At 35.6% G+C, this 22834-nt stretch overlaps 1 protein-coding gene across 1 annotated transcript in view; it reads left to right on the top strand.

Annotated features, from left to right (window-relative positions):
- DIAPH2 (diaphanous related formin 2) overlaps positions 1 to 22834 on the top strand; it is a 179276-nt gene that overhangs the window by 46508 nt on the left and 109934 nt on the right. The window contains exons 19-20 of the mRNA XM_026848817.1: positions 19860 to 19961; positions 21406 to 21500. Coding sequence (XP_026704618.1) covers positions 19860 to 19961; positions 21406 to 21500 — 197 coding nt within the window. The remainder of the gene's footprint in view (positions 1 to 19859; positions 19962 to 21405; positions 21501 to 22834) is intronic.

Below are 22834 nucleotides of genomic sequence, written 5' to 3'. Positions count from 1 at the left end.
AAATACTAGCTTGCATGTAAACTATAATTGAACAAAACATTCAGGGTTTTATATATATAATGTAACAATATAAAATATGTCAAATAACTTATTTAATATGGTCTTGGTTTTGTAATCACAATAGAAAAGCTTAGCTGACTGTCCAGCGCTACCTTTGATATCTCCCTCTGAACAAATGTTAGGACTCGTCTGTAGCTCAGTTTTAAAATACTAGTAATTATGGAAAAACTAGTAAAATGTTGCTAGGATTAAAATTTAACTTTAATTTGTTCATGTTTTGGGTCAGTGCCAGGATTTTTGTGTCTGAACTTGTTTTCTTGGTTGAGGAGGAGGAGGGTTGAAATGGTCAAGTGAAAGCAGTGTGAAAAGGTGGTTGGAAAAATTTTAGAAAGAGCATAACAAGCGTATCATATTAGCTGAAGATCAATCCAGGGAGACATTACTTTTGAGGAGGACACAACATATGACATGATGAGGTTAAGAAAAGGGTGATGTTTACATAACACTAACTATATCTAACTAACATAAGATGATGTCAACATTATTAATAATGCATATTTGAAGATGATAGTTTCTTTTTAGGCTATAAAGGTTAGACTATAAACAGTTCAGAAAACTGTACTTGTGCAGAAGTGTAAGCAGATAACAATGCTTATCTACATGAGCTTATTGTAAACATTAGAATGTAAATCTTCTTTTTAAAATTTTTGGAAATAGCGAGGGACTGGCTCCAAAATAGATGAAGGTAGAATACTGGCAGTTACTGTACATAGGTGGTATGATAGATTATACAGGTGTTGCACTCAGTGTTTTCATCAAAAAGTGTACAGACCTTATACAGAGACTTCAGCACTGAATTATACTTTGTGTTAAGTCTAATCAAAATAGAACAAACACCATTATTCCAGGTATGTTGATACTAACACTCAAACATAAACTTCTTATCAGAAAAAAGCAGTGCATGATATAATGCTCATCCATCCTGTGTCCCCCTGAAGATTGAAGGTCAAATGGCATTGCAACAAGTCATCACGATCTTGAGTTCTTCACCACAAGTTGTACAATCTTACAGTGGAGATTTTTCTCCTTATAGGTCTTGGGGTTGTTCTAGCTTCTTGGCAAAATACTTATTATCTTAGAATGGTTTAGGTTGGAAGGGATCTCAAAGACCATCCAGTCCCAACCCCCCTGCCACGGGCAGGGACACCTTCCACCAGACCAGGTTGCCCAAAGCCCCGTCCAACCTGGCCTTGAACCCTTCCAGGGAGGGGGCAGCCACAGCCTCTCTGGACAACCTGTGCCAGGGTCTTAGCACCCTCACAGGGAAGAATTTCTTCCTTATATCTAGTATAAATCTGCCCCCTGTCAGTTTAAAGCCATTAGCTCTTGTCCTATTATTCCATGCCCTTGTAAAAAGTCCCTCTCCAGTTTTCTTGTAGGGACCCCTTTAACTACTGGCAGGCTGCTCTAAGCTCTCCCCGGAGCCTTCATTTCTCCAGCTGAACCCCAGCTCTCTCAGCCTGTCCTCACAGAGAGGTGCTCCATCTACCTGAGCATCTTTGTGGCCTCCTCTGGACCCGCTTGAGCAGTTCTGTGTCCTTCTGATGTTGGGGGCCCCAGAGCTAGACACAGCACTGCAGGGGGGGTGTGTCTCACCAGAGTGGAATAGAGGGGGAGAATCCCCTCCCTTGCCCTGTGGCCACACTGCTCTTGATACAACCCAGGACACAGTTGGCTTTCTGAGCTGTGAGCACACATTGCTGGCTCAGTTTTCCACCCACTAATACCCACTAATACCCCCAGTCCTTCTCCCCAGATCTGTTCTCAGTTCTCTCCTCACCCAGCCTGTATTTGTGCTTGGATTGCCCTGACCCATGTGCAGGACCTCGCACTTGCCCATGTTGAACTCCATGAGGTTCACACGGGTCCCACCTCTCCAGCCTGTCCAGGTCCGTCTGGATGGCCCATCCCTTCCCTCCAGCGTGTTGACCTCACCACACAGCTCGGTGTGATTGGCAAACTTTCTGAGGGTGCCTTGATCCCACAAAAACTAAAAGATTTTTTTTTTTTCCTGCTAGTAGATGATTGACTAGCATCTTTTGTTTGCATTTATTGATTGTGGTAGCTTATCAAGGCTTCCCATTTCTGGTAAAGTTTCTGTATATTATTTTTCTCTGCCTTAAAGTGCTTGGATGACTACATTCTAATTAAAGTGAATTATTGAAACTTAAGCCGCAGTAGTCTTGGGTTGCCACCTGCTTTATGTGGATACATGGCATTTGAGGTCTAAATGTCAGTTTTCTTGGAGTAATAAATTACAGGCCAGAATGTAGGCGGGCTACTATTCCCATCCACTTTAGCTTTTATTTTCCCTTGCTTACAGCATTCACAAGAGCACCTCATTAGACCTTAAATTTATATTTTCCATTGTTTAGAAAACATGACCAAAAATTTGAACAACTTTACATACTTCAGTATTTGAAATTATTCTTCTTCCCCAAAATGCTTTATAGTAGGACAGCAATATGGAAGATATTAATGTCTGTATTTAATTTTTTAATGTGAGTTGAAAAATTATATCATAAAAATTAGGAAGATGCAGTATCCTTAGTATATTTTTATTAGGCTTGAATTAAAGCAATCCTTCTGCTTTGAGTACAGTTTGTTGATACTATTAACATGTTAATTCTCTAATATCCATGTGCAAGTAAACAGTGTAATCTCACTCGTCAATATCATGCAGATGTTCACATGTGGAACACACATGTGCAGCCTTCAGTAGATTTTCTTTGAGGCTCTTTGCTGCTACTGGAGCCATTAAATGTTTGCAATTTCTTCTGTCTTTTGAACGTTTTGTACCTTCTAATTTCAGTTGTGCCAAGGTACCTTTATGCAAGAAGGGAATATAGAACTGACTACCGAATCATCTAGTCAGGGAGAGCATTTTCAAGCTGTTTTTTGTGTTCTACATCTGATATAAAGCAGGCTGATTTTTGATCTCCTGAAGAAAATAGGTGTAATTTTTTTTTCTCTGTAAAACCAGTCATTCTTAAAGGATGTTGTGAATTCTGCAGCTTTTAAAAAATTTTTAGTGTAACAAATTCTTTCTCTTAACATGTGTGCCAGATATTGAGGAGAGGGAGAAAGAAAGACAAGAAGGCTAGTTTCACTGTAAGTCAGTTGACTTTTGTTCCTTCTCTTTGTCCTCATTGTTAACACGTATGTCCTTCTGCCATGAATTTTATTATTTTTTACCATCTCTGTGAAAAGATGGTCTGCTGAAGCAGGTAGTGTTTTTTGTCTGATCAGAATGTATGGTTTAGCTTTGAAGTTCTCACTGAAATAATTAAGTTTGCATGCATTAAACGCAGTTTTAAAGTTTTTATTTTGCCATCAAAGTGATGTAATATTTCAAGATTGATTCTACCTCTGCAGTGTTCAACTGAATATTGCAAAGCTTATATTTACAGTTATTCTTGACTGAGAAATGACAGCATGAAATAGGCATCATTCTTTATCAGCCCTTCCTTTTTGCTTGACGTAATGAAACATTTTTAGTGGTGAGAAAAAAGTTCTGTTTATCCTATTTTTCAGCTATTTCTTAGTAAAGAGATAAGTAGCATCCAAAGAATGAAGTCAGTGCACCATTAAACTTGAAGGAAAAATGTTTGCACTCATTTAAATTTGGTACTTCGAAAGGAAAAGGGATTAGTACTTTTAAAAAATTGATCTGAATTTGCTATGCTAAGAAGCCCAGATCATATTCACCAGAGAACTTAAACTTTTACAAGCTTCAAATGGACTTAGTTTAGGTCAAACTTCCTGTACCACAGCTGTATTGTTAGGTGAGAGACAGCAAGCTTCTGTTTAATGCAAGAATTCCTATCATTAAGGACAGATATAGTTGTGCTAGCTAAACTACACACATTGCTTTAGTGAAATAAAAAGAAAGATAAAAACCATGTAACTCATAATGTATTTGTTTCAGGATTACAAACTGCAGGTGGCTCCCTCGGTCTTCTGATTAATTCAGGATGTGTATGCTTGTTTCCTTTCCCTCCTGGCCCTCTTTTTTTCACAAGTGTATGAATGCAAACCAAAGGAAGATGCTGCTTTGCAGTGTAGGGTCACCAAATGTTTCTGTGTCTTACAGAAATTTCATTTAGCTAGATTACATGCTTAGTCTTGATATCTCAGTTTCACAGAGAAGTGAAGCAGGCTGGTTTATTTTCATCTTACAATGTTTTTGAAATTGTTCTTTTTCAACAACAGAATAAATTCAAGTATCATAAAGCAGGAGTGAGTTATTAGTTTGTCGTTTTTCATCTTTTCCTTTCCTTCTCAACTGGATTTATCCAATAGGTAAGCTGTCAAACTCAGGGATGGAAGAAACTTTGCATTGTTTAATCCTTGAGGTCCCTTCCAACATGGTATTCTGTGATTCTGAGAGATAAACTGATTCCTGAAATTATTACCATTTAGCATAGATTTATATATGTATATATATTTTTAATTTTTGCTTTTCTTATATGCATTTTTTAATTATTAAATGATCTTAGAATTATTTAAACATGATGACAATAAATGTCTCTTGATTAAGGAAAAAAATAATTGTATATAATTACCAATGAAACAAAAGCTTTTCTGCCCAGGAGTGTCAGGGGCAATTTGTACCACATAATGATACCTAGTCTTGCTGTGTTTAAACTATCAAGAGAAAAAGAGAACGGGAAAAGACACATGTATTTTTGGTGTTCATTTTTGCATCGGGTACTGAGGCTTAAGTGTAGAAGCTGACTCCTTAGTAGTTCTACTTTGTGTAACTATTGAAAGTTTATTTATAGAGAAACATGGTTTCCAAACTGACCTTAGGACTGATGTGTGTAGTTTCGCTGCAGCTGGGCTATTGTTCAGGAGAATCACAAATGAGGCCTCCTAAGAATTACTTGTATGTATGTTCCTGTGTAAATTTTTTCGTATGAGGAAGCCACTGTACAAATGGTAGCTGTTAAGTAGCACCTGCTTCTGTTGAAGGGACTGTCTTTTATTTCAAGAGCATCAGTACCCATTTCATTCATCATCATACAAAAGGACTAAAATGAGAATAGCATTCTGAAGGGGCCAAACCAAACAAAAGCTTCCAATTAGGCCCAATCTTGGTAAATTTTAGTTTTTCATATTTTAGTTCAAATAAAATCTTAGCACACTTAAATTTCAATAAGTTAAATGATTCCTTTTATTTATGTGGAAGGTGATTTATAACACTGAATGACAAAGAACATGTATTTTAGTTTGAAAAACCTTACTGTGTAAAATAGATGTACTGTTGGTGTGACATATTAACAAATACTGCTTACTTGCTAGAATTAGATCAGAAGCTGAATATTTACCCCAAATTTTTTATTTAAAAACCACTAACAAAAGAATCTTTTACTCTTTTTACTTGGGATTGTCCGACAGTTCTGTTTTGATTGTATTTAACACTAACTCTATATGATAAAACACAGTGTTGTGTGATGAAATGTACAGACAAGCACTGTAAATATTAGCGAGGACAAATGAAGAATTTGCTGTTGGTAATATTTTGACCAAAAGTTTTGTCTGTCTGCTGGACTAATGTGAGGTAACACTGATATTTTGTGAAGACTTTTTTTTTTTTTTTTTTTTTTCATCATGTGACAGTGACTGAAGAATATCACAGACAAAAAAATCATTTTGGACTTTCTCAGAAGTTAAGATCAGTCTCAGTTGTGTTATTTTTGTTTATTGTTTTAGTTTCCTACAAAATATTATGTAAATACTGCTTTCAGAATGATCATGCCATAGAGTGGGCTAGATGTACAAATTTTACTGGGGATCTCTGGCTGTAGTACTCCTCCATTATGTCACTTTTAGGACTCTACCGTTAAAAGCTTCATGGTATATTCATAAGGGAAAAAATTAATGAGGGACAGGTCAGATGCAGTTTTCCTAGACCTATTTGTTATTCCCAGAGCTTGCTTTCTTTACATGTGCAACAGTTCAAGTTAGTGTTTTTTCAGAGCATTGGTTTTGTATTGGAAGGGTTCAGATTGAGTAGTTTGGATATTATCTTGGTAAACATTACATAAGAACTGTAATAATTGCAGCTACAGAGAAGTAGTCTGTATGTGAATTAAATTATGTTCAGATTAAGAGACAGATGGGAAAAAGTTCAAGGTCTGAGATATTTGAAAGTTTCTAGCCTTATTCATTGATTGCTTTGATGTATATGATAATGTATTCCACACAATTCCTATAGAAATTGAGCTCATTTTCAAAATCTTCATTATATCTATTGTGAATCCAGGTCAAATGCTCTCATGTGGAGACGATTTCTTCAGTTTTAGTTCAATTAGCACTGCTTAACCCTTTTGAAGTGTCACTAGGACAAGTTAGTCTTCCCCACTGGAGACTAGAGGAGCAAGGATACAAAATAAAAACCCTGCTACTTATTCCCTGACTGTATTACTTCTACAGATACATGCTCATTATCTTCGTTTTTTAGTGCTAAGTGTGAAACTGAGATTGGAGATGATTAAATTATTAATTTTGTCAGAAAGCTTCAGCAGTGGAATTCAAGGAAGGCTGTTTTTGTGGTTTTTGTTTTTTTCGGAAGTATGACAGTATTAGTACTAGTTTTTCTGCTGAAGTCAAGTCTAGTTTTGCTGCTTGAGTCATTTTAGGTATTCGTTAGTATTCCTTCAATAAACCTTGGGAACTGCATGGTAATTCTAAAAAGGTAAATTAATGAACCTCTTCTGTATTATTTCATTCATGGAAATAAGAACTGATTTTCAGAAAGTGTCGTTGGTGTTGGGGTTGTGGTGAACTTGTGGAGCAACGTTTTGTGTTGAAAACTTGGAAGGAAAAATATTGGAGTGAGAAGAGCTGTGTGTTTTCTTAATAGGTCTCTTGTGTTTTTAACAATATTGTGACAGAGCTGTCTTAGTTTTAATTTATTAAAGTTTAAGTGGCAACTTACATAATTCATGTATGTATTTGTTATATCCAAGCTCTCAATTTAAAAATTGAAATATTGAGGAGAAAGGGTGGAAGAGCCAATTCTGACTGTAAAGAAAAATCAAGGTGAAGTAGCTCTAAAAGGCATGCATTGTTTTTTTTTCCCTCTGCATTTGGTGTCTCAGAGGTCCCCATTAGAAAAGAGTAAGGATCACTACTTGTCATACACAGACAAATATATGTTACCCATATGCATATATTCAACAAGTTTGGAATTCCAGACTACTGTGTGATAACTCTGGTAGTAGTTAATACATTCTGTACATACCGTGTGCCTTGTTTTTCTAAGGGAAATAGAGCTTCTGTTAGTAGCAGCTTTATAAAATACAGCAAAGGTAGAAAGGCAGTTTCGTATTCTGAAATGTCTATTTCAGTCTCAGTGATGCAGTGCTCAAATAAACTATAGCACAGTTAACGAGCAGTCGAGGACAGAGACACATGTACTAGGCACACCAGGGAAAGGGATTGTGTACAAAGACTAATTAGCATGAAACATGAATACATTCATGAAGTAGTCTTGATCTATAATGCTCTTACAGGGAGTATTTTTTTCTATGAATTTGACAAAAAAGAAATTCAAAAGTTGAACTAAAAAAATAATCTGTGTTCAACTGAAGAGAAGTGGGGTTTTGTTTGTTTTTAAACAAAAATCTGCATCCTGGAATAAAACACTTTCTGTATGAACAGGTAAAAAGATCACACCACAAAGAATGCTTTCTGCTATGTCAAAACAGAATATTATTCCTCAAAAGATTATCTTCAAGTTTGTTTTTCTTTTTTTTTTAACTTCACGTTTTGCAAGGGAATTTGAGTTAGATACTAGAAAAATGTATTTAATTTGAATCTAGTTACTCAGAACATGATTAAATAGCCCATTCAATGCATTTTACAGTAATTTTTTTGTTAAATGAACTGTTAAGATTATCTGTTATGGAAATTTTCCTAAAGCGTGGCTTATCTTTCATGTATAAGAACTTCTATCTAGATATGTACATAAAATACACTGATGATGAGTTAGAGGTCAATCACTTGTCACTTCTAGGTCTGTGTTGTATAATTCTGGGCAGGAAGGTTTTAAACCAATGTATTTTGTCCTCTTAGATGTTACTTGTAGCTGTAGCTATGTTTACTGATTTCTTGATACTGGTAAAGGAAGCTCTGTATCTAGTTAGTACTAGAAAGCTGAGCACTGTAATGCAGGTTCTTCACCTGAAGTAGAGCCACACAACTGGCTGTGAAGTTGTGACCCAAGTAAGGGTGGGGAAAAAAAAAAAAAACAAAACCAAAAACAAACAAACAAACAAACAAAAAAAAAAACACCAAAAACAAAAAAACAAAAACCACACCAAAACTGGAGGAAAAGATGAATAGATTAGCTACTTACCAGGAAAGTTTGTGCTGACTATTAAACAGACTGTGCACCTATTTTTTAATATCCTGAAAGCTTCCAGCAGAGTTCCAGGAGTAACAGTCTATTGGTTTAAACAAATAAAAACCCACCATAAACAAAGATGTAGTTATAAGCAAACTTTATAGCCTTACTTGTAAAATAATTCTTTTAAGGCTGTATTAGAGATGTTTCCTTTGTATTTGAGAAGAACTATAGCTTGTACATACTATATTACTTCCTAAATGTACTTTCTCTCAAATTTCTCTTATATGAAATAGTGTGGGTTTTTTTTCTGTAAAAGTGTAAACTGACAACCTGTGGTTTGATTTGTGCCTAGTTCCACTTACACATGGTGCTGACTTGCAATGATGTCATCTTTACAAAAAATGCCCCCCTCTCCATGCTCGCTGGTTTTATGTGCAAAATGGATTTTTTTTCTTTAATTGCTGACCAAAAAAAAAAAAAAAAGTTCTTTATCTATTTGAGATTTCAACTTTTATCTGATTGATAGTTGGTTCAGCTGTAATGCTATTAGAGATGCTTTGAACAGAATATCTGCCATTGCAAGAATTTCTGCCGTCTGTACACAGAGTAAGGATAGATCTGTTATCTAAATGAATAAAGGTTCTTTGGAGAAGGATACATTAAAAAGCGATCTGAAGGATTAAAAGTTAACAATTGTGCTATTAAGTTTCTGAATTCACAGAGACATTGAAAATACAGTCCATAGGCATTAACGCAGATAAAAAGCTGATAATTTTGTTGAGCTACTGAATTACCTGTTAATGATCTCTAAAGGATACAAAGTTGAAATTACAATTTGGTGTATTCTGTAACTGTTGTGTGTCTTGTGCAGTTGTGAGAAACTGAAACTTCATTCTTGCAGATCGTTTTTCTGCGCTGTAAGGTGGGAATGTAATTATTTTAGAATAATATTGCAGAATAATTTCCCAATGTGAAGCAGCAGGTGAACAAGAAATTTATGGCTTAAAGGCATTCTAAAAGCTAAAGTCCACATGGTAAACTGGCTGACTTCTCTCAGTTAATATGAAATTATCTGTAAATTACATATTCTGAATGGTAGTATGTGTGGAATAAGTTTCAGGGTTTTCCTTTTGACATTTTTTGTTGCATTTAAGACATTTGGGTCATTAGCATGGAGATGCTGCCTTCTTAATGAATCATTGTAGCAAAATTTTGCTTAGGTTGGTAATATAAAGGTAAGCAGAATATAGGTTACATCTGATACATTTCAAATATGTTGTGGATTCTGTATGCTTACAGTGTGCCAAGGTGTACAGTAAAACTTGAGTGTGTTGGTAAAGATGAGAGACCGCTAGCTGTGTGTTCCCAGACTATTTTTAGTAAGCTACAATCAAGTGGCTTAATTTAGTACACTGGTAGGTCCCCTAAGACTAATCCTGTAATGTGGAAGTAATTTATCTTTTACCTCTTGAAGGCAGATAATCATTTCACATGTATTCAGTGAGCACCTGGGTGTTTTCAACACACTTGGAGATACTTGGACCCCAAGAAAGCTTTTTCAAGGTAAATGTGCTGGAAGGTAGTAATAACATACACAACCATACAGGGTTGTCTTCAGGCCAGTTGAGCCCAGTATTTTGTCTTCAGCAGGTGACTTGAGAGCAGATGCTTAGGCAAAAGAGTAAATGTGTGTTAGTTAATATTAAGAGACAGACATTGAAGATATGTGCATAGTCAGAATAAACTAAACATTGATTCTTCCCAGTTTTCAGCAGTTGACAGGGTGTTTTTTTTCTAAGTGTAAGGTTATATCTTTATACATAGTAAAGTCTTTATTGTGTTTTGTTTTCAGTGAACTCATGATCTTGTAGTATTCATAACCAGCGGCATTGATATTCACTGTGTTTCAAACACATGTATAGTATTCCAGGGTTTCAGTCTTGCTGCTTGTTAGTCTTCCTTGTTTGTGGTCTCCTTTTTCTGTCTTTGCAAATCTCATAAAGAACTGGTGTATATTTACCTTCTCTGTGTTTTCAAAGACCACAGATGGGAAAACCAAAATTGTGTGTGGTACACAAAAGGCAAACAGTAATATGTCATTGAAGGTTCTGGAGCACAGGTCTTATGAGGAGTGGCTGAGGGAACGGGGGGTCTTTAGTCTGGAGAAGAGGAGGCTGATGGGAGACCTCATGGCCCTCTACAGCTGCCTGACAGGAGGTTGCAGAGAGCTGGGGATGAGCCTCTTTAATGAAGTAACAAGCAACAGGACAAGAGGGAATGGCCTCAAGTTGCGCCAGGGAAGGTTTAGACTGGATATTAGGAAGCATTTCTTTCAGAAGGTATTGTTGGGTGTTGGAACAGGCTGCCCAGGGCAGTAGTGGAGTCTCCATCTCTGTAGGTGTTTGAGTCGTGTTGACCCAGCGCTGAGGGATCTGGTGGAGTTGGGAACTGTCAGTGTGAAGTTAATGGTTGGACTAGATGATCTTCAAGGTCTTTTCCAACTTTGATGATTCTGTGATGAGTTATCTAAACAGTATCAGTTGACCTACCACAGTTATTGGGGGTGGGTGTTGAGGAAGAAAACCTCATGGGTTTTGTTGCCTTAGTATGCAATCATCAAATGTCTCAATTACTGCTTGTTTTTCAGATAGTTAAATTAGTATGCCAGAAACGTTTCACTGTCACAGTGTACTGAAACTGTATTGGCATGACCTCAGTTAGAATGATTATTAGTCAGAGTGATTGTAATGTGGAAAGATGCAGTACATCTTCCCTGTGACAATGTGTGGTGTGGCAGTTCCTGTTCCAAACAAGTCACTGCCATCTAATGTGTCCAGTTAAAACTGTAAGTAAATCTAATCTAAAGGTTGGAATAGACTCTATTCTCATCACTGACATATAGCAAAAATATTTGTACCCAGACATGATTAAGTTTATGTTTGTTACAGATTCCATGCAGCTAGTAAGATTTATTTGATACCATCCACCACAAGGCCACAGTTTCAAACAATTGTTTATGGAAGACTCATTTCTCACTGTTTTATAAATAAGGATAAAAGTTGCTATTTGTATTCATCAACTCTCAAAGCTATGTTTACCAGTTAACTTCACAGGGCACTGTTTACTGGTTATAGAAATTAATGGAACCTATTAATAATAAATAGAAATATTTTCATGCGTGTTTGTGTAAAACCTTGATGGCGGGGACATACTTGAAAAATGGAGAGGACACAGGAATGTGCATTTGGAAACGTTTATTTTAACTACTGTTACATTTAGTCAGGAGCTTTATATGTCAAATATCACAGTGAAAGAGGAAAAGAAATCAATTTAGCTCTTAATTTTTACTAGAATTCTAGTCTGTTCCTCTAAGCACCAGTATCTATTTAACGACCTATGAAGGGATTTTTGGATATTGGGATTTTTTTTAGCTTCATGATTTCTGAAATTCCTTTGGAAAATGTGCTTCCCATAAGTGTCTTTATTGGGAAAGATGTGCCTTTTACAAGCCTAATCAAGAGGAACAGTAGCTGAACTATTAATTTAGAAGGTTTTAATTTATTAGACCTGTCATAGTAATAACAGAAAATGAGTCTATTAGAATATTGATAAAATGTGATAGCAGTTTTTGGACATCTTGTTTTACTTTGAATTTGCTTTTTTGCCTGAGTCTTAGTACTTTTACTTCTGAAAGTTGTATGGATAACAGGTGTATGAGTTAATCTGGAGAATAATTATAGCTATCCTAGCTCGCAGTTCTGTGGTGATGATGACCTGATATCAGAGGGAAAAATATAACTGGAACATGAGACTGTCTAAATTAGAAGTACTATTATAGGCAGCATTTTATTTTTATAGGCAAATGTCTTCTCTGACCTACATAAAAACTTACTATATTACATTGAAAATGGTTTGACTGATCTCTTCAGTCATTAGCCAAGCACTAATATATAGGCAGCAAAGCCACGTAATGTCTCAGTGCCCAGCAAAACCCACCAAGGATAAGCATCCCTTTGGAGCAAAACCCAGCATGTTCACATTAAGCATCGCAGGTATTGAAGAAGCAGCAAAGGGAGAAATGGGGTGAACAGTCCTGAGGCTTTCTTCCATATAAATATTCATGGATGGAATGTAAGAGAAGAGTTCATGCAAAACGCTTCCGACTTCTGTTCCAGCTTCTTACAGCATATCGTATGACACAGTTAAGTAGATCCATTGAGGATATTTTCAGTTTAACCATTGTTTGCCTGCTCTTTGATTTCTAGTGCTCAGAAAGTGCTTTGCATGTACTGTGACCATTTGTATGTGATGAATTTTAATATTTGCTTAACATCTTTCAGCAAAAGAAACATCTTTTGCATTGGTCTTTAACAGGGTTCGTAGAAGAGGGCAAAATCAGTTGCGTGCACGTTGTTCTTTCTTTTTTTAAATATAGTATGTGTCCCAGACATCTACTTGATTTCAAGCTGTTGATAGAAAGCTGAAAGCAACTGCAATATGGAGTGGTTAATTAAATACGCGTTAACTGTACAACTTTACTGCACAAGTTCCTGATGCAGATTTTCAAATTGCACTTGAAAAAAATAGACTAGTTACAACTATTTTAGGACAACTCTAAAGGAGCAAGAAATAATTCATATACACATTAAATGTTGGTCAAATATAATAACAATCAATTGTATTATAAGAACCAATAAGAGGAATATAGATTCCCTGCTATGTTTTGACAAAACTCATTTGTAAAACTAAGTTAAGGGTTTTTTTTTTCTTCCTTCCACAGAGCATAATCTGTTGGGTTGATGTCACTTCCCTCAGCTTGATTACATTAATTAGGCAAAAACCATGAGATTGCAAGAGGTTCCATGTTTTTCCTCCTGCCAGTTTTATTTTTTTTTATCTTGAGAGCTCAAACTAAGATCCACTTTCAGATCAGTTGCTTACTTTCTTTGTAATAAAATTATTTACTTTTTTTTTTTTTCCCCCCAATGCTGTACCATGTATTTATCTCTTCTGATTGCAGAAAGGACAGAATGACAGCAGGAGTGCTTAATTAATTTTTCTTCAGGAATTGATAACTGAGTGATTTTAGGTGAACTGAAAAATGCCAGGTGGTTTTGGGAATAGAGATGAGTTCAGGCAGCTGCTGACTGAAATGACAGGAGGGTGTGGTGAGCTCTGGTCATGCTCTTGCTTTTATCTTTAGATACTTGGGGAAATAATTTGTTATTTGTCAAAGTTGCCCATGCCACTTTGGAGACTATAAGTGAATTTGGATAGTAAACTATTTAAATCTCAGTTTATGCAGTCATGATTTGCGTGACAGACATGTTCTGCAGAGGAGAGACGATGTGGTCCAGGAGAGAAATTTTGGCTTCAGCTGTGTGAACTGTGGCATCTCCCAGGGTCTCTCATCTGGGACCCAGTGAATATTCTCTATTCTCATTGGTTTTAAGGTTGGGTAGCGATTACCTCTTTGGTCACTGATCCATTGAGCTTCCACTGGTGTTTTCTGACTTGTTGCCATTGTCAGGGCTTTGCTTGTTCAGGATCCTTCTGGACGCATTTGCACTTACTGATGATCAACAGGTTATTTTCACAGTTTCGCTGACTGTTTGCTTGAGCATGCAAAACTGGCCAGAGTTCATTCTGCTCTTTGGACCAAGAGATTGATCTTATTTCATCTATACTTACTCTAAGAAGTGCTTAGTTGAAGTTCACAGGCTTCTGTGAACAGCTATGCGAACTAGGCCTAGCTTGTGTGAACTGCTGCACTGTTTTATTTGAGTGTGGAAATTAAGTGGTTAAAGAAATGGGAAAGACTCGGTGTGTTGGTGAGGGAAGAGAATAAGTGCAAATTTGAGACTGCATTATGTTTGATTTTCCTTCCTTTCCCCGTTCTTTGACTTTTATTTCCATTCTTGAGTGCCTCTAGAAGTAACACAGAAATAGAAAACTATGAGTAGCCTCCCAATATCATCAATTTAGCTAGGCTTCAAGAAGTTTTATTATGTTGCAATAGGATTTACTGAATTTTTGTGCTACAAAATGTCTTCTGATCTTTGAGTGGCATTCCTAGCTCCTTATTTCATTTTTCATTCAAGTTGTATCACATGGAGTTTTTTCAGTGAACTTCTGGGTGTAATTAATAGTTCCAGCTGTTGAAACATACTCTTGTATAATACAGTTTACATCCCTTGCAACAGTATGAACACTTAATTTTTTTCTCCTATACTAGTCATAGATTTTCTTCCAGGTAAAGGGAATAATAAAACAATTTATTTTGTATATTTGATTTTGCTGCCAAATACTAGTAAACGCACTTGGTAAGCCACTTGCCAGATGGAAATAAGATGAAACTGCTTATTCATTTCAGATGACAGTGTAGGGGTGTTTGTTCACTGTGGGTACAGACATGATAGAAATTGGAGATTAAGGTTCAGGTAGGCTACAGTTCACCTTAATCTCTGCTTTTTCCACACTGTAATTCGATGTGCTCCTTTTTGTCTCCGTTTAATTTTCATGCTCATCATATTCATGACTGAAAGTTTTTACTGTTAATTCTTAATTATAATTATTTACTGCTTATTTTAAAAAAGGAAGAGTTTAATATGAACTGCACATTGCAGCTCAAAGTACTTTAACAGCTCCAATACAATTAAATAAAAATGTATGTATTTCTGAAAACCTCATGATAACTTTTAATACCATTCAGTAGCAAAATTAATGAACAGGTTTAGAATGGTAATTTTCCAGAGCCATTTATGCACTTTTTTTCCACAGAAGTACAAAAGTATTGATGGTAGAATTTTTTTTCTTAATTACATCTCTGAGGTATTTCAGCATGTTTGTCTATGTTCTTTGCCATGATTATCATGTCTTGTTTAATATATTTTAAACTTATATAACATTTCAGTTAGTGTTATTATTTTTTCTTTACAACCTAAATGGGTTTCAAGCAGTGCACTTTCTGTGGGATTAAGTCAGTTCCCAGCTGAAGGTATCAATAAAGGTACACACTTAAGCTGCGCATGTGTTGCATAATGTAAGATGAACAGAAAACAATCCCTTGCAGCATGTTGCATCAGCTTTTTTCCTCCAACACTGATAAACATGTTGTTACTAACAAAATAGAACCCTAATCTAAATTAAAAAAGAAAAAAAAAAGTTTACATAATGTTGGTGTTTAGATCTGTATTTTCTGGTCTTTGGAAAGACATGGGCATATCCTAAAACTTCCTCTTTCCCTTTTGCTTTATCATACTGAGTCTCTTTTTCCCTCTCCTTTCTGCATGAGGCTAAATGGCAAAGAAAAGTGAACCCAACCAAAACATTCTATAGACATAACTGATGTGAGATAATTATGCATTAATGTGGTTTTGTCATTTCAGTGACTGATTTTGTTTTTTTTAATGGTTGTTTCTTTGTTTCTTCTTCCCAGCTGAATGGAAAAAAAATTTTAAACAACCAAGAGTATAATTTTCTCCATTACTTCAAAACAAAAAATCCAGACATGTATGAGCACCTATGTGTGTGTGTGTGTGTATGTATATATATATGTATTCCACATAGGTCCAAATATGAACCTACATAAATTAGTGTGAAAAGGGATTAACTTTAAAGAAAAAAACAGAGATAGAGGGTAGGAGATTTAAAAATGCTTTATATCAACACAACACAAGTGCATTAGGTTTGACTGTTATCACAGACATGGTGATCTGAGATACAGGAGGACAACCTGACAGGCCCTTTTGAGTCTGAATCTGCTGGTACACATGCTGCTTTCATGTGGTGATGGAATACTTGGGCTTCTGGCCTCTCTTACTGAGAACTTGTGAAGGAGATATTAATCACTTTTGCCAAGAGTATCTGGACAGGCTTAACCACTTATTGGAGGGTTCTGCCATTGTTCCAGGGCTGCTAATGCAGTGGAGGACTGACATAAACTTGATTAGTGAGTATGTTCTGGGAAGCAAAGCAGGTGAGCCATGAATTTGGAAGGCTTAATTTGGATCAAGCCTTATTTAAGGTGGGAAAAAGCTTGTCATGTGTTCTAAAACAAGAGATGCAAACTTAGGCAGGGTACTTGGAGGAGGATAGCGAGCTCAGCAGGGAGTTGGGTAGGGGATTGACTCTGTGGAATAAAGCTTCAGACTTGGAGAGCTGGCCTGTTTCTTGCAGTGTCGTTGCTTACCAATTGTTATGATCAGAACAGAAGGAAATTACCCTTATGCTTACTGATTTTATCTTCAAATGTGGCCCTTTATGTTATGGAAACGTGACTATGACTCTCACTAGCTCTAGGTACTGTCTGTAAGACTTGTGGATTGGAAAAAAAGCTGAGTTTTGAATGAACATGTAAACCAGTGCGATTATCAAAGGGCTGTAATGAATAATCACAGCGCTAAACTCCAAGGTCTGTGTGAAGTAATACAGATGCTTTAGCTTCCAGATTGATTTTTCATCTTGCTTTGTTGAGCTACCCTATTGTTGACTGCTATAAAATCCTTTTTTCATCTCTCCCTCTGGTTCTGTGGCATCAAACCAAAAAGCATGTCTCATCTTTAAGCAGGCATTTGTGAAGGGAGTACCTGAAAAGCATTGGGAGGTTGGTCAGCAATAGTGTATTGACTCTGAAATGTATTTAATTACTTATTATAATTCTGTAATCCATGGTCCTGTCAGAGTTGAGTCACTGTAAAATGGCCTATGTGATCAGGAGAGAGTGCACCTAACAGAAGAGGGAAGAGCATGCCTTTTGATTGCTCTCTGATGCTTAATGTGATTTCAAGCATGGGTCAAACTGTGTTGAGGAAATCCTAGTAATTTAATGTCTCTTTCTGCTTGTGAGTTTTAGGTTGGTAAGATTGGTGTTGATGCTAAATTGTGACTTTGGTGCAGTCACATAAGCATCACCTTCTAGTATTTCTTCATGTTTTTTGTGAACTGGCATAAAGCTAACTTAGTTTTTCAAGTCTCATACTTTAAAAGGTAAGAATCTTTGGAAAGAACATATTATTTGGTCTTTTCTAAATGGAAAAGTCTTAATCTAACCCAGACATTAAATATTTATAAAACAGATAATAATATAAGTCATGGTGTTACAACCCTTCAGGCCTAAGCAGCTAAGAGTATATATGGTTTGTTATAAAGCTTTTGAATGTTTATTTTTCTGTGTTCCAATTGTGTTTACTATTTTCACAACCACTAAGAGGACTGCAGTGTGGAAACATGTGAGGAGGGAGAATAATGAGAACTGGTTGTTTGCCCTGTATAGGCAGAGTTATTGTGAATTCGGACTCAGTCCATCCTTTGAGTGTCTCTTTCTTTAAAATATTGTACGCTTAAAAACTGAAGCCCCCAAACCACTTTTTCTTTTTTGATACTGTAGTAGCTGAGTAACTTTGGAGTTGGGCTCAGGTAACACCTTTGCCCTTGAGCTCTTGCTCATGAGGATGTTTGACTTGCTGTGTCGGATGAGCTGTATGTGAATTATCACTGCAGGAAGAACGTTACCTTTGTGTGGGGTGACATTTGGTAACAAAAACATTTATGTTTGTCTTGTTTTCATCTCATACTTAATATTTTTGATACCTCTGCAGTTTTGCAAGCCACAGGACTGAAATAATTATGCACTGAAATGTGTGTGTGTATTTTTTTAGCTGGTTATAGAACAGGTTTGTCTTCAGTGTTAACAATTACTGTGACAAGTACAGTACTCTCTGAGTGCATTGTGAGGCAGTCTGGTGTTCAGCTTTAAAGACCCAATCTTATGTGGATATCCAGAGGTTTTAATTCTTAAACAGCTGAAGTTTGGAATAGGTCACTCATCTCATGAATAATTTATCTCTGCTGTCTCAACAACAGACACAAACCTAGGTTTTTCAATAGCTTCTCCTCATATAACAGAACTCATAATGTTTATTGCCTTCTCATGGGACAGCTAATTTCTAACTCTTGGGGTTTTGTTTGTTTGTTTTGTTTGAGACCTTGTTTTATTTCCTTCTTTAATTGAGAACAATTAGTGTTAAGGGTGTGATTATTTCATGGAGTGTCACTTCAGGATTTTAAATGGTAGCTCGTTATAGTTAAAGGGTCAGTGTTGGTGAGAATTTTGAGCATTATCTCTGTATTATCAAGTTACCATGTAGCTCTGTCCTGTTACAAATACAAAGTAAGCTGGTCATATGATGTAGTTAGGCTTGCAGAATAACAGCAGGTCGGGGGGCAAGGGCAAGTATTGCATTGTTGTTGAATCATCATGACTGTTTAACTTTTCGTGATTTGGTTTTAGAGGGAGCTGGGCATGTTGGAGCTGTCCTGTACTAGCTTAGTTAATACTGGTATGAAAATGCCCAAGGTAAACTAATTATCCAAGTGGTATAAACCCAGTAGAATTATTTTATGCCAGATGTTTTCATAGTGGTAATGTGTGTAAGGAGAAGAATAACTGTTTGCTTCGTTCTGGTTTTTTAATACAACTGAGGTTTTAGTGTTATTCTTAACACTAAAATTAAATGTTTTCATAGGAGATACTTGTAATAAAACCCATGCTTATGAAATCAGTACAGCAAGAGACAGTGCTCAGAGAAGAAAAGCATATTTACTCTGCTTAAATAGTCCTCTTAATTTGTCTTTCAAGATTTTCGGTTACTTTTGAATCACTAAATTCATTGAATGACTTCGTTAATTTTAGTTAATGTTAAACATATTCAGTTTCTATTCCTTCAGTGCCAAATGTTATGTGATATTTGAAAGGAAATAAATCCTTGATAATGGGTTTACTTAAGAAGTTTCTGTGAAAAATAAGTATATTAAATTATGAAAAAAATCAGCATATATTTTAAATATTTCAATACCATGTTACTTTCTACATAATTTAAAGTACTGAATATAAGGCTGTTCTTGCTAGTTAAAAATAAGTGAATTTTAAAGGTAAGGTATTTTTGCATTTGGTTTTGCTCTTTACTAGTAACAACCTAAATAATTAGTAAAACCCAACCTTTGTGTAGGGTAATAAATCTCAAATTATTATTTTACTGGTTTGGGATGAAGAACTTCAAATGGCATTTGAGTTACTAAAATTTCAACAGAGGGCACTCACGTGCTTTGAGGTAACACCAAATCAGTGCATTTTTAGAAGTGCTTGGAATAAACTGGAGCTGAAGATAACAAATATTGTGGGTTAAAATGTATAAATATAATTTGTCAGTGCTTCAGAAGATCGGTCATTGTCATATTAGCATTTTCATTTCATGTTCCTCCTAACTCTGTAGATTTGCTTTGTTTCTTTGGATATTTTACCGTACATTAAGGCAGTGCATTCATTTTGCCTTGAACTTATTCTAATAGCATTATTATGGCTTTCTAGCTGAGTTGCTATTAGTTTGTTAAGATTGAATAGTTGTAATAGTGAATCAGAATTTAATATATATATTCTTTTCAGCTAAAAAGGCAGTAGAAGAATCAGAAGAGAAGAAAGCAGTTCAGTCAAAGAAAAAGATTAAAGAATTAAGAATTTTGGATGGAAAAACCGCACAAAATTTATGTAAGTAATGTGAAACAGATTAGGTGAATATCTAATTAGCATGTACACACACGTGACTTGTAAAATGTTCTTTTTTCACATGTGCAATCTTATTTTTCTAAAAGGTGCCTAATGTGAACATGAGTGTTAAGTTCAGACATGTTTTACATACATATGATTTGAATTCAATATACAACTAGAAAACTTAAATTTAAGTGAAGACATAGTGTAGACTTAAATGTTAAGGAACCTTTTTTTTTTAGTAAGAGAAAGTTGATTCATTAATTGTTTTAGTCTGGAAGTATAATTAATTGATAATCACTGGTTCAGGGGAGGCACAGTGGTGATAGATTTTGTGGATTGGGCTCGACAGGCCATTACTAATGGTTCTTTCTGGTTAGAGCAGTGGAGAAAGAGTTTGATGGGGTGGTTAGACTTAAAAAGAGAAAAATATTGCAAAATAAGGTAAGTTAGGTGCCAATACTGCTATTATAAATGGTAAGGAAAACAGCTCTACCTCCTTTTTTTTAAACTTGTTTCCTTTAATTATGGAGGGAATTCAATCCTTAGGAGTTGTAGATTCTTTTATTTGAGTTAGAAATACCATAAAAGTGTGACTAGTTCAACTATGTCTGGCTCAAATGATGTGTGTAAAACGAAATCTGTGCATTGTTTATTACCACATCCATGAGCACATTTTCTTAAGCATAAAATGAACCATAAGAGAAGTGGTATAAAACTTCAAGTTATGAAAATATGGTTGCAGGTAAATCAGCCATAGTAGTTAGATAGTGATTATATGACACGTTATTAGAGTGGTACGGTAATCCATCTGTGTTAGGAGTGCTTTCTTGAACTACTCTTCAGAGGTTATAACATCCTAAGTTCAAACTGCTTTGAGAACTCCATCTTTGAAGGGTATACTGTATACATTGACTATATTGTATAAGTTTACTTACCCTAAAAAGAGGTAGAGGTATATTTTTTTGGCTTTACACAGATCTTCATTATCTTTCTGAGAGGGAATTTTTTCTAGGATGTCATGTAAATATTCAGCCAATTATAAATGCAGTACAGCTATTCATACATGTTTATGAAAGCAAAAAATAGTAGATTGAGTTTTCTAGTGGCTATCTAAGTCTGTTTAAGTAGTAATGCAGATGTTTCCATTCATAAAAATAGGACTTTATTGCTAGAGATAGTAGCACTGTTAGGGAGCAACTGAGGCTGATGGAGCAGTTAAAAGTGTTGTCACATGGTTTCATTTCTTAGAGATGAAATTCATTATAAGTCAAAGTACAATAATATGCTTCATCTAGCATTTGTTTTATATAGAAAACTTCTTACTGCTGAATTGGATTCTTATTTATTCAGTTGTGAATTCTTAATTAGTATATGATTTTTCAGTTCCTAAAAACTGTTTACCTTATATTTTTGATTCTAATTACTTATTACTGAATTTCAGCAATATTTTTGGGTTCTTTCCGTTTGCCTTATGAAGAAATAAAAAGTATAATTTTAGAGGTTGATGAAGAGAAGTTGAGTGAATCCTTGATTCAGGTATGTGAAAATTTCTCTGGTTTTGTTCATAGCTTATTTTCCACATAAAAATGCTGTAAAGGTCCAAGAATTGAACATTTAAGAATATTGTAGAGTTTCCTGGATATCACCTACAAATGGATTAGTTGTGTTGACTGTTTTTATTTCACTTCTACTTTTGAATATGGTCACATATAGCAGTAAAACTGTCTTTAGAAGGAACTGTTAACAAAAGTGCTTTTGAATCTCTCACTTTATGAAACTTCCCTTTCGAAAGGAAATCTCTGATAATTCTAGTTTTTCAGTTTCGAAGACAAGCATTAACCAGATTTATGCTGGTGGATAATGAGGCTTCATCAGGCTTCTTGTGGAAACAACTCTGTTTGTCACTAGTGATAGATGAAACTACCTGAACGTTTCAGGATACTGCTACAATCTAAAAAACATCTGTAATTTAAACCTGCTCTCAAGCTGTTTCGGTCTTATTTCAAGCCCCGAATCTCTCAGCTGGAGAGAAGAAAATAGGGAGTACAGCTTCTTTATATCACTCTCTGATTTCCTCACAGTAGGAGAAGAGCAAGTGTGTACACTGCTGCTCACTCTGGGGAGTGTCAGAGCACAACAGAGGAACATGTAAACCAAAAAACATGTCCAGATGTAGCACGCCAGTGATACTGGTGTTGAATTGGTTGATTTTCATATCACACAGATTCAGATTTTAGCCAACATGCAGGGCCTCAACTTACCCTTCTATCCTTCGCTGTGTCCTGCTTGCACCCCTGTCCCATTCCCCCTCAATGCTTGCTGAATTAATATCTTCTTTCTTTCTTGGACCTGGAAAATGGTTATTCCAGGGATGCTGGGCTAAACTGAGTTGCCTGGTCTTTTCATAGTTATCTAATTGATATGTATTCAAATTTGAACATGAACGTTTTTTAATAAAACTACTATATGGCAAAACATGCAGTGTAAATGGAATTAAATTTATCAAATTGAATTTGTTTGCCCTTTATCTTTAGGTTTTTTTTCTGTCACCAAGACAGTCCTACGTGTCTGGAGTTTTGTTTTCTTGAGGCTTTAAAGAAAGAAAGGGCTGCTGTTCTCTCAGAGTCCTCAAACTACTGGTCTCAGCTGTTTTATTTTCTTATAGTGTTATATCCTGAGACTTAGACGACCTAAACTAATGTGTTTGGAAATACATACTCAGTATCCAAAATTTTCATTCATATTTTGTTTAGGAAATCCTTGTGAGATATATATATATATATATATAGATATATATAGATATAGATAGAGAGAGAGAGAGAGAGAGAGAGATTTTTTTTTTTTTTTTTTTTTTTTTTTTTTTTTTTTTT

This window comes from Athene cunicularia (assembly GCF_003259725.1).
Source record: "Athene cunicularia isolate RWA chromosome 4 unlocalized genomic scaffold, athCun1 chr4_part3, whole genome shotgun sequence".
Taxonomy (NCBI): Eukaryota; Metazoa; Chordata; class Aves; order Strigiformes; family Strigidae; genus Athene; species Athene cunicularia.
The sequence above is the reverse complement of the archived record's forward strand: the minus strand, read 5'-3'. Positions and strand labels throughout refer to the sequence as shown.